The 13,558-nt window shown below is 37.1% G+C and overlaps 2 protein-coding genes across 2 annotated transcripts in view; both read right to left on the bottom strand.

Moving 5' to 3' along the window:
- The window catches only part of gramd2aa (GRAM domain containing 2Aa), a 30,937-nt gene extending 24,903 nt beyond the window's left edge, over positions 1-6,034 (bottom strand). The window contains exon 1 of the mRNA XM_081359650.1: positions 5,921-6,034. Coding sequence (XP_081215776.1) covers positions 5,921-5,958 — 38 coding nt within the window. The 5' untranslated portion in view covers positions 5,959-6,034. The remainder of the gene's footprint in view (positions 1-5,920) is intronic.
- Positions 6,035-10,969: 4,935 nt separating this feature from the next.
- znf609b (zinc finger protein 609b) overlaps positions 10,970-13,558 on the bottom strand; it is a 59,513-nt gene continuing 56,924 nt past the window's right edge. The window contains exon 9 of the mRNA XM_081359642.1: positions 10,970-13,288. The gene's annotated coding sequence lies outside the window, so the exon portion shown is untranslated. The remainder of the gene's footprint in view (positions 13,289-13,558) is intronic.

Below are 13,558 nucleotides of genomic sequence, written 5' to 3'. Positions count from 1 at the left end.
GTTACTGAGGTTTTTTTAAAGGGTCATGTCATACATATTTCATCATTAATATTTTTTCCAGCATAAATGACTTTTTTTCCTCTCTCTCTCTCTCTCTCTCTCTCTCTCTCTCTCTGACCCTTAAAATGAAGAAGGGCATGTTGTGTTGCTGTGCCTTTAAGAAACGCCCCATCACATGTGAACTGGGAAGAAAACCTCTTTGCTCCGCCTTCACACAAGCTACTGCAGGATTGATGTTACATTATATAAATATAATATATACACACACACACACACACACACACACACACATTTATATATACACACACACACATACACATTTATATATATATACACATACATACACACACACACACACACACACACACACACACACACACACACACACACACACACACACACATATATATGTGTGTGTGTGTGTGTGTGTGTGTGTGTGTGTATGTATGTATATATATGTGTGTGTGTGTGTGTGTGTGTGTGTGTGTGTGTGTGTGTGTGTGTGTGTGTGTGTGTGTGTGTATGTATGTGTGTATATATATATATATATATATATATATACACACACACACACACACAGTATATATATATATATGTGTGTGTTACAGTGTGTGTATATATATACACACTGTAACACACACACACACACACACACACACACACACACACACACACACACACACACTGTATAATATATATATGTGTGTGTGTGTGTGTGTGTGTGTGTGTGTGTGTTACAGTGTATATATATATACACACAAACACTGTAACACACACACACACACACACATATATATATACATACAGTGTGTGTATGTGTATATATAATATATATATATATGTGTGTGTGTGTGTATATATATATACTGCAGCAAATGATATTCAGTTACTTAAAATTTAACATCAAATAACACTATATTATTAAATATTATCAAGTACTTTACAAGTAGTTTATACACTACTTCAAAATAAGTGTACTTTTTTAAAGCAGACAAAAGATTATTAAAACATAATAATTTAAAATTTACTTTAAAGCAAAACATGTAATTTGACAATTACAAAGTGTACATTATTAAAAGTGTACTTAAGTGTGTTAAGAAACAGTAATGAAAGCATACTCTCTTTAATTACACTTAAGTGGCCTTTATTTACACTTTATTATTTAAGATTATATTACCTGCAAGTACAGTTTTTTTATTTGTAAAGATTTAAAAGTTTTTATTTATTTTTTTATAATTAAGGACACTTCTTGGATGGCTTAAAATGATTTAAAGTAAGACAAAATTAGCAAATCAAGATGTGTAAAGATATTTCTTTCTTTTTACATTTGTTTACTCAATAACTGTCATTTTTAAGAAGGAGTGAACCTGGATATATGAGAGAATTCCTAAACTTGCTAAGGTCATGGAAATTAATAAAGTCATGAACATTTCTAAAATGAATATAAATGTTCCTAATTTTGTCAAGCTAAAAATAATAATAATAATCAGACAGAAATTGCAGAAATTAGCTATTTCTCAGTAAAAAAAATAATATCAATAAAAAAGCTGTATTCTGTGATCACGGACAAATAGAAAAAAACACTGATGACCATCTCGCAGCAACATTTGTGAAGTCTTTTTATGGGAAGCCGGGCTTTACGTGTGGTCTTAAAGCAGTCACCACTGCTGGGTCGGGTCGCTGAGGTGTAAATGTGGACAATCGTGTGTCGATGTTCATCTCAGCAGCTCCTATGGATCCAGATTCTGAAAGTGTATAGTACTATGAACTGTTTAGATCATTATCTGATGTCTAGAGCTGTCCTAAATGTTAGAGGTTACTCAGTGCCCTCCTTGTTTCTCTCTAAATTAATACGTATTTACGAGGCAGGATAACTGCTAATCCATTTAGCTGAATCAACATTAGCCTGCAGGCACAGAAGCCTCTCTTAAAGACACACCACCATCTTTTTTCTGCCACTGCTGACAAAATTGGCACATGATGCAGCAAGAGAACAGTTCGTAAAATAACCCTTTTTTCTTAATGTGAAGAACATTTTAACTATCTAAAGAACCTTTTCCACTATAGAAAACCTTTTATGCGATGGAAAGTTTCTTTATGGAACCATGTTTGCTCTGAATACACATGATTTACAAGACCTTAAACAAACAACCTGTCAGCTTGTGGACTTACGGAAAAGCATGTCTACCAAATCAACTTAGGTAAATGAAAGGTAAATAGCACCATTCATACTTAAAGTAACTTAAATAAATGTCTAAAATGAATGCATTCTGGAATAATCATTAGCCTTATAACTGATATGACTAATATAGTGTGCAACTATTCAAGTACAATATGCCATAAGATACCGCCGTAGTAACTACAATATTAGAAGTAGTACTCTAATTTGTTAATGTTACTGGCTCAGAGCGGGCGACGACAGGAGGTTTCGCTGTATAAAGGGCCTTCAGGGCTTCACAGTAATAACAGCTGTACAACAGGGCTGTTCTCATGTACGTCTGCAGGCGGTCGACACACACACTGACGGACACTTAGCAAGCCATTCACACTGCATTATCCAAACTATATTGTGAGGACATGCTAGAGAGCTTATTATGTTGGAAAACACCTGTGTGGTTTATGTCAGTCAGAGGCAGGTTTAAATAAGGACAACAACTCTGTTTCATTTTGACATTACTGGAACACTTCCTCTCCTAACTTTAGGGGGAGGGCGATATGACCAAAATCCAGATATGACCAGCTATGACTAATTTTATTTCACGATATGTATCACAATAGTTATTTTTGCTTTGAATAAGGTTATGATCTCAAAATGTTTGATAGGCTACCATTGAAATTTCATAATTCTTCTCACCATTTTCAATGCCACAAAAAATTAAACGGAATAAGTAAAACAGTGAACAAAGAAACTAGGCTAGGAAGACAAACTACAATAGAACAAAGATAAATGAAACAGACCCGAAAGACTTCAAAACGCAAAAAAAATAAGAAATACTACATACATTTTATAAAGTAATCAAATGTATTGTATATTAAATATACATTTATTCTTAATAAAGTAACAAAAGTGATTCAGTCCAGAGCAGTGAATGATTTTCTCTTCATCTTTTGTTGTTTGATCAACACAGCAGGAATATTAGGCTGCTGTCACTTTAAGACCTAATGCACAGATCCAATATACTGATTCACATGTGTTTTCTTTCTCAGATGTTTATGTTCACTTAAGACTTTGATTAATGTGTTTATAACACCGTGTCCTAACCAGACGCGATGCGATAAGATTTTAGCGTCCACAGCACACGCGACACGACTATGTACGCGAAAAAAAACACAGCCAATCAGAAGACCCTATGGGCGGGCTCCCTCGGCAAGCTCGCAACGAATTGGATAAGTAGGCTAAATCAAATTCATGAATATTACACCATTTTAACATTATTAAAAATGCATAGAATAGGCTACACTTTTCTGTTAACAATGAGTTGACAGTTTGAACGTTCTTGTTCACTTTTATTGATTTTGAAGATCTGAGGTGAATTGTTGTTTGTACGGCTACAAAAGACACACACAATGATATTCAAACTCACACAGACGCTTTTAACATTAAAGCACATAAAAAGTACCTGAGATTATCATACTTTCTGTTGCTGTTCCAGCCCTGACGTCGCAAAGATAGAAACCGTTTCTAAAATAGAATCATCGCGAGTCGCTGTCGTGGCTGGTTAGGACAAAAACTCTGATTAACATGGAAAAGAGGCATTTTATTCGCGTTTGGTTAAGGCACGGTGTGAGGATACTTGCAAAGATGGGCATTTTGACACATAAATGTAATTGAACAGTTCAAGCCCAATTAGGCAGCAATAAGAATCCATTTTTTTTTTTTTTTTCAGTTGTGCTTTATGAGCAGCGGCTGTGCGCTCTTAACATGAGGTGTTTTTGCTGCTATTAAAATCACTTGTTTTAAATCCGCAATGTTTAAAAAGACAGGCAAATATTACGCTTTCTTGACCGCTCAGCACAGCAACGTCACATCAGCGTAACCACGATAGAGTCCTCGAGTGGCCAAAATCTCCACCAGTTGATACATTTCTACTGGTTAATGGTGTCTAATGCTATATTGCCTACTAATGGTAATCATAATTTCTGCCAAAAACACCCTAGTTGCTGCATTTATTGTTACTGCTGTAAAACCTTAAATAAATAATAAATAAATTCATGAGAGGTGTCACCTTATTTTTGACTGGTTAATAACATCACTTTTGGAATTTTGGTAAAAAAAACTATGGTTGTCGTGGGAAATTCTGGAGATGTTGAACTCTCATATACATCACATTTGGTTATGTGTTATTGTAAAGAGTTAAGTGGACTCGCTGAGTGACCTACATAAACGTCTTAACCCAGTCTTAACTCCTCTTGGCCTGCTCCACTGCCCTTTACATTTATAAACACATAGCAGTTTATATACAGTTTGTAGTGGATGCTGACTAGATAAAATGTTTTGTGTGATAAAAATATCCTGCACAATCTAAAGGAACAATTCGTGGTATTTAAGTGTGTATTAAACCTACTACAGTGACTATAGACTTTAATCAGGGAACGTAGCTCCATATTTAATTTTAGAGAGGAATGAAAATGAGGCTGTGAAAAATATACAGTGTGCGTTCATTGTTTAACAACAATCCAATTGTTCAGCTGACAAAACATCTTTCCAATAAAAACTTTCAATACACAAAAACTCCATAAAACAGTTCTGAAAATTGTGAATTGTGAAAAGTATGTGATCTATCTAAGACCTTTATACAGAGCATGCCATTGTAAAGACTGTAGGCCTACGTCTATTCCTCACAGCCTCGTTTTCATCCGTGTTAAATTCAATATGGTGCTTACCCTGAGTATGGTCTAGGCTACATACTAGAAACAGACCACCAGACATATCTAAAGTCGGTGTGGTTAAAGTTCAAAAAAGCCATTTTTTGCTGCCTAAATTTTTGTAACTGTGATAAAATAACTGTAAAGCAATGCATCAAGCAAAATGATGGCTAACATATAATAAAACATACAAATGTCAAATACATTTATTAATAACAGTAATAATAATCTGAATAAAAATAAATATCGGCAAGTAAACCGTTTGCTTTACGGTTTGCGGTTTCTACAGCAGCCTATGGCAATTTATTTTACTGTATTCCCAGCAAATAAAAATATATTCCAAGGACGTTTTGTTACTGTTCCCACTCTGTTATGAAAAATGTTATTTCTGCATGTTGAAATTATTTAAAAACGTTTTTTCTTGGTTATACAAATGTTAAGGGAACATTCCATTCCATTTTGTAAACATTATAGGAACATTAGCCTACTTGTAGCCTACTAGAATTTTCTCAACGTTCAGAAACAAGTAGTAATAAAAATCTTTAGACAAACATCCAACTAAAACGTTTCAGAAAAACTAAATCTGATCTATATTCTCAGAGTGAACAACAAGTTAAACCTTTGCATGCACATATGTGAATTAAACAGTGTATGTCACTACGTTCGTGGGTTTCTCAGAAGCGCACGTCGTCATAGTTGGGTAAACTTATAGCAGTGAATGGAGGACTACATTATTTTGTTGTGCTCCCATTTGCTCTAAAATAGAAAAAGAATAGTGTTTTCACAACTTTTAAAAAGAGGGAAAAAAAACAGACTGAAAACGGAAATCAGAAAAGAGAAAGATGTCAATTTGACCATCACTTCCACAGCTGAAACACCCTCACAGCAGTAGTTGTTTTGTAATTTGATGCAAAGGTAATATAATTCAAAGAATAGCGTTATACATTTACATACATAAATATATATATATATAACATTGCAGGATTTACGATGCTGATGACCGTAAAAACGCGTCATCACAGTCAGTGATAAAGATCCGTTGACAGACACTTACCTGAGGAAATATCCAAACCCTCGCTCGACGTGTCCCATAGAGGTGAGACAGTGTTAAGACAACGACATCTTTACCGGCGTAACAATAGTCCGTGTTTACGAATGTAAAGTGTCATAAGTGTGATCGTGAGCGTTATGTAGTCAGTGTGTGAGGTCTTATGAGAGCTGTAGCGTCAGCAGCATTAGCGACTCGCGGTGTTATTAGGAAGCTCCTGGAACTCCCGCTGGATTTACTCCAGCGCGCGCACACACACATTACACACACTGACTGACACGCTGCAGAATCGGAATAACTACCCATTAGCTCGTTAAATCAATTATTTTTTTAGCCCAGACAGTTTTGACAACGACTGACAAAGTAAATGTCCATAGACGTCTATAAAAACGAATCTGTTGTCTTTGAAATGCTTCATAACTTAGGCTACTATCATTAAGAAACCATTTCAAAACAATTTAGTTATTATTAGCCTATTATTATTTTACTTCATGGCAGAAGCATTTTATAGTAGGCTAGGCTACTTTACAACAGTTGTTGATAATATTATATTTCTACCTTGATCTTAATTTGAAAACAAGATAACAAATAGTAGATTGTGCAGATTAAGTTAAAACAGATGTACACAAGCAAGCATATGAATGAAATCCAAAGTGAAAATGTAAAAGTAGGCCTATAGCCTAAAGCACATATAAACAGCCTGAAATGACTGGGGACATTCACATTTTGGCGATAAATCTCTGACAGTTGAGGTTTTTAAGAGCTTAAAGTTCAGCATTAATAAAAGACACATGTCAACAACAGTCAGTCCACACGCTATAATGCATCTGAGCCTCACCGGTCCCGGGTACGACAGGTCCTGTTGCTGTGACCATGGGGGCGTTTCTGCGCCTCAGGCCCCTCCGCTGAAGGAGCCTCAGAACTGGCTGCGTATATAGTGCATCCCATGAAATCCCAGATGTCCGATGCAGACTTGCTTAGCAGCAAGAGGAAAAGTGTACTTCCATGCCCTTGCAGGACATCAGAGGAAAAGTCATTGCCGCCGCCGCATCTCCCTGTCTCCCTCCCTCCCCCCAGCGATAATCAGATTTTACATTCACAATCCACAAAATCATCCCGCATAATCTCCACTGCTGCATCACGTTGCACATAAAAAGCTCCTTTTGTCACAGACAAAGCACTTTACACAAGCTGAAAGGGCTTTATTGTGCAAATACTCAAATGATTCCAAACAATGACCCTTTCAGACATTTTATTGTTGTCATATGACTGTCTAACAGCATTAGTGCAATAAGGCAAGTGAATTAAAATGCTAGGGATTTGGAATTTCATGCATCCAAGGTTTTTAACGGTGAAGGATTTGATACATTTCCAGCAATTTATTGAGCCTGTCAGTCTTATAAACAAATCTAGTGCGCATGCGCGGTGAACATGAACGATGCGCAGCAGAAAACCTGGAGGAAGGCGCTGTTGAGCATCAACATATTTGGCATTTTCGGGGACAGGGACACGTTTACTGACTGGAGAAGGATTTTTCTCCATCTAAGATATTATTTTATTTTACATGATAAGTGTGTTCATTCATTATTAGGGGTTGATTCTTACGGACCAGGCCCCACGGTTCAGCACGCACGTTATTTGTGGATAATTAACTGCTAAGTTTAACCAACATAGAGTGAAAGTTTATCATTTGGATGTGATTTGTCTTGCCAATTTACACATTCAAATGATTTTAAACACGGAAGGAGAGGTGATAATCTGTCGTTTCTGCTCTGACAGTCGCGAGATCACGCCGAACGTTGTGAGTGTGTGTTAGAAATCAGAAATGGTGAGAGAACATTGCGCTTGGTACGTTTTTCATCTTTAAAGGGGTCATATAATGCCATTTTTGTACAAGCTAATATGATTCTTTAGGGTCTAAATTAAAAGTTTGTAATATACTTTAATTAAAAATTCTCATTAGTATTGTAAGAAAACACTCATTTTACCTGGTCAAAAACAGCTCTGTTTTCAGCACGCCGTTTCAGTGCATGCGTCTTTAAATGATAATGAGCTTTGCTGACCCCGCCCCTCTGTTCTGTGCGTACACCGTTTCTAACACAATAACCACGCGTTGTTCATTATAAACGTGGGATTATGAATTATATTGAGAACGTCGTACATAGAAAACATGCCGTAATGTACCCTGAGTGTTAACCTTAGCATTCATCGTGAAGCCTGCAGCAAGGTTTGCAAATTTCGCAAAGATTAATATAAATACTAATATAAAGGTTAATAAAACATTACACTCACATCTTCTGGAGGTTCAGCAGGAACACGTTGGTACCGATCCGTTTTTTCTCGTTTGTAAAGCTGTCTGGTCTGAAATGATTCGCGCAAACATGAAAGCACAGACGATCGTGGGGAATCCCCGTGAGGGAATCCCCGCGTCAATCCTTTGGGCATATCGCTTCAAAAACAAAACTCAGCCACTGCATCTTCAACGGCTCGGATTTAGGAACATCCAAATGACTGCTGTGTTCCTTATTACATCTAAGAACTGAACACCACAATCGCTTAGACGCCATTCTGCTCCAGCATAACAACAATGGCGGACTACTATGACGGCTGTCACAGCTCGCTCAGGGCGGGTCTTGTGTTGAAAGACGGCTGTCAATCACAATAGCGGGAGGGGCGTACGATCTTATGACGTCACAATATCGAACGGCTTGATTTCAGAGAGGGTCAAACATATAAGGAGATTAAAACAAAACCACTGGATGGATTTTTATCATGATAGGATGGTTGTGTACAGGCACTGCCAACAGACATTTCAGTGCAATCAACTTGTAAAAGTGCATGTACCATTATATGACCCCTTTAAACCAAACTTGGGTCTTCAGCCGACAGTTTAACCCTCTGGGCTTCTTCGCCCGAAAACGGGCGAAAACTTGAACGTTTCGAATTGTTTATTTTTTTTGCTTCATCGGATGGGGGTGAAACTTGGTGACTTTTGTTTTCTTACCTATATGAACACACAAAAAAATCAAGGAGATGATTCTGATATGTTAAAGGGTCGTAAAAAAAAAAGTCACACTTAGCTTCCTCCCGCCCGAAAACGGGCGACATAGGAAATGAATGGGAAATACGAAAAAATAGGAAAACTCAGAGAAACTTTTGGTGGTACAAGCTACAGATCAGCCACTGTGCTGAAAAAAAGTGTACAGCAATGAAGGGGTGACACTCTAAAACATCAAGAGTGCAAAAAAGACACCCTCCCCCCCACACACACACACCCACACACACAAACACACACACACACACACACACACACACACAGAGAAAAGAACTGGTAAGACTGAAACAGCAAATTTTGCCCCAAAATATATAAAAATTATATAATCATAATAACTCCAAAACTATAGCAAGGAGAGTCAAAAGGTAGGTATCGTTTGAAAGAACTCTTTTTAAATTTTTTGAAAATATAAATTACATTACATTTGGACATTGTCCCGCCAAGAAACGGTGGATAAAAGACAATATATATAATTTATATTATGATTTTGCATATCTTTCATATTTGTCATGGAATAACTCAGGAAGGAAATAAGGTAGGAGGAAAATTCTTTTTTAGTGAAGTCCCCCTACATGTTAGCTGCATCTGGATAAAAAAATAATCATTTTTGGATAAAGGAATCAAAAATTACAGCATTTTGAAAAGAGATAGCCTTTTTGTACAGTCTTTCACACCCCCTCATGGGCAATTTTTTCTCCATGAAGAATATCTTGTCATAAAAGCAATAGATTATGTTAATTTTGGGCTCATTTTAATTGTAATAATATGCTGTAAAAAATGAAGTGCCATTTTCAATTATCTGAGAATGTTTCATGAGCTGTATGATGTTTTTGACACATTGCAGTACATTATTTTATAGATTATGAAAAAAAGAGAAATTCTATGTATCAGCAAATAACTCAGCAATACTTAAGAGTTTTTCAAAGTGGATACATTCACTGTAAAGTTCAGACTCTAAGCTTTCAAATGACATCAACTTTGTGTTTATCAAGGCAAGATTTTTGAAAAATATGGTAATAAATATTTTCGCAGCTAGGTGGCGCCTGCTGGCGGTACACTTGGTTTTAGAGGGATTACTCAGCACTCGTTAGGAATTAATACATTTAATTAGATGCATTAAAAAGCTGAGATTCTAAGCTTTAAAATGATATATAATTTGTGTTGTTCCATTCAGTGGTTGATTAGTAATAAATTGTTTTCTTTCCGAATGGGAATAAATCAAATAAATAAATAAAAAAGCTATAGGCCGCCTATGGGCGGTTATAGGACATGACACAAATTAATAAATTTTGAAGCCACTAGGTGGCGCTCTTCTCACTTGAAATATTTTTTTTTTTTAGGCCTGCACTCTAATTTGATGTGAAATGTTGCATTTATTGAAAAATAAAATAAAATAAATAAAATAAAAATATATATATTAATTCTAATGGAAAAAATAGCTCATAAAAATTACATAATTAATGCAAAGTATCATAAAAAATTCTAAAAATTCTATATAATAATCAGAAAACATTATAGAACAAAACAATATTTGATTGGTTATCCTAGGACAAAGTTAAGTACAATTTTAAGGCTTCGCCCGTTTTCGGGCGGGAGGAAGCTAAGTGTGACCCAATTATGAAGAAGCCCAGAGGGTTAAATCCCATCTGGATAGTGCGCATCCCATAATGTTCACGCATTAGATCAGTCGACGGAGAGAAGGCGGTGTTTTGAGGCTGTTTGAACACATTCGACCACATGAATGTGTTTTCCACTGAAAAGTAGACAAGCTCAAAACGCCTTGGACTCCGTTTACACCTGTATTCAGTGTCGTCCACTTGTGATCCGAATCGACCAGGTGTAAACAGGGCCTAAGATAACTTACCTGAAAACTATCTTCTGATTGAAGGATAAGAACATCCACCTTTATTGTAAAAGTAAAGAAAATGTACAAAAAACCCATAAAAATTATTTTCTTTCAATGACTGTAAAAGAGAACAGAGAGAGCCACACAAGGACAGATGTGATTGTCTCATAAAAAGATTTATTTTTTTTGCCTAAATGTACAAAGGCAAGTTACAGTATTGTATAAAAAAAGAAACGTGGTAATGTACACTTTACATAAGAGAACAGTCCAAGAAAGAACAGGAGGAATTGGGTGAAACAGCCAAAAAAAAAAAATAAAAAAAATGAAAAAGCCATAAAAAAAAAAATGTAAACATTCCTTAAGTACCGGGGCCTGATACTCGGTGATAAGTTGTCTTTTGAGAAACACTTGGGATGAAGCGCAACAGGAAAGAGGTGTTAGTCCATCGTGGAAATGACGAAAAGCATGCAATAGTGCACTGCGTCCTCTTTCCAAGAAATCACAGCGTGTCAACAGCACCATTTGAAATGAAATGCACGTGACAATTTTCATGTACTGAGAATCTTTCTTGACTGACAAAAACCACAAAGGTCAAAAATAATTGTTCAGGTTTGAAAGTAGTTGTTCTGTGCAGCACAAACATCCCAATGTACCTAATATCAAATTACATATTTGGATGTGTAACAGCCCATTTCTCTTAGTATTCTGTGTACCATGGCGCTTTACTGCTTTTTTACACATGGGAGAGACGGAACGAGTCAACATAATCCTCCGAACACCTGTCAGTCGTCTCGTTCCAACAGAGCCTGTTAAAATCGACCTGCTCGTTTGAACAAGTGACCCCAAAATCAGCATTTTCAGCAGAAAACCGCCTGAGATCCACCATGAGCTATGACTGGTCCAGATTTTAGATTAAGAGACTCCCAAGACTCATTTGAGGGTTTCGAGGATCTACTGAATGTTTGAAAGAAAAAAAAAAAAACCCAGCAAGCCAAAACAAAGCCATGGCAGATAAAGCAGAGAGGACAGTACCAAACAGGAAAAGAAAAGCACACCCAAGAGACAGATTTCAAAAACAAAACATCAAAGTAATCAGATGGTCGCTTGATTGCATTTTAAAACAGTCCCTCTGTACATCATATACAGACATCACATAGTGTGCGCAACCAAGAGAGTCGACAGCGTTCGGTGCGAAACCAAAGTTTGCTTTGCCTGAGGAGACGCCGTTTAAAGTCACATTTCTAGTGCTATAGTACACCATGCTGGACGACACATGAAATACACAGAGCATGATGGGCTATGAAAGCATGTTCGGGTCAAACGCTCACTTGGTTTCATAAAACACGCTGGAGTTATCACAACACTTCCACAATAAGTGTTCAGGGATAGAGCGGCCCCATGCAAGAACGAAACTACTGGGCCTCTGGTGTCACGCACCCCATAATGCTGTAGCAGAACGGCCACCACGTAAGCGTCTCTCTAAAAGAACTTACTATACCTCGTCACATTAACAAACATCCATTTTAAGAACCACAGCGATAAATCGGAAATTCTGTCCGCGATGAGGTAAGGTAGCCAAGGAGGATATTCGGATTCAAGTTGAAGGATAACCAAGTGAATTCCCTGGAGTAAACGGACCTCAGCCGCTGATGTTCTTCTGAAAGACTGTGGCGGAACAGTGCTCACTTAAATTATATTACGTGAATGAATCTGGAAGTGAAGTATCTCGGACAGTCACGCTTTTTACCACGAGAGGCCGGATGGTAGTGCTGAACACGTCCCAATAAAACAGCATGACTGTCTCCTACACCGTTTAAGCAGAGTGCTATAACTTACTGGTTGTTGGAACTGAAGTTTTTTGTTACACAGAACCATGCTGATGATAGAGAAGCCAGGCATGGGGAAAAATAAAATAAAATAAGAGCAGTCTTGAGGCATGTGGCGATGAGAACCGTTTAGGAACCAAGGGCAGAAAGACAGAGTTATGAGACAATGCTAGATATTATCCGCAGCGGTATCTAGAGAGCAAAACCGATTGTTTGTTTGTTTTTCAGTGAGGATGCCAACTAAAATAAAAAAGGAAACAACTTTAGTTATCTCAGTGTGATAAAACTATTTTCAGTCTTTGTGTTCTTATGTCCCCTCGAGTCCTCGCCTCAGTCTGGCCACAGCCCGCGTCGGCCGAGTACAACGACAGTCCTTGCTCTCTCAATCATTCCTCGCCAGTTCACGGGCAAGAGTTCAGTGGCCAGCTGGGCTTTGAGCAGGGCGGGATGGCTTTAAACCTGGTCTCAGTCTGTAGTGGGGTACGAGGTACGGATACTAGGAAAACATCAATCTGCCACACGTTCCGGCAGAAAAACTAAAAATATAGAAACACCATTCAACTGATGTCTAAATGAACTCCATATACTTCCCCATGTGATCCAGTCACATGATTAATTGTAAAGAAGGGCGAGACAATCAGGTTTCCCTAAAGAAAGAAAGAAAGAAAACACAAGAAGCAACTGGTCAGAATACAGCATATTTTTAATCTATGATTTGGCTTTCAAATGAAATCTATAAACAATTAATAATAAATGTAAATTTAGTATTTTTTAAAGGGATAGTTCACCCAAAAATAACAATTCTGTCATAATTTACTCTCCCTAAAGTTGTTCCAAACCTGTATGATTTCCTTTCTTCTGCTAAACACAAAAGAAGATATTTTAAAGAAGGTTGGTAATTAAACAGTTGCTGGTCC

Source organism: Scardinius erythrophthalmus (genome assembly GCF_964197995.2).
Source record: "Scardinius erythrophthalmus genome assembly, chromosome: 2".
Taxonomy (NCBI): Eukaryota; Metazoa; Chordata; class Actinopteri; order Cypriniformes; family Leuciscidae; genus Scardinius; species Scardinius erythrophthalmus.
This window is presented reverse-complemented; position numbering and strand designations above follow the sequence as displayed.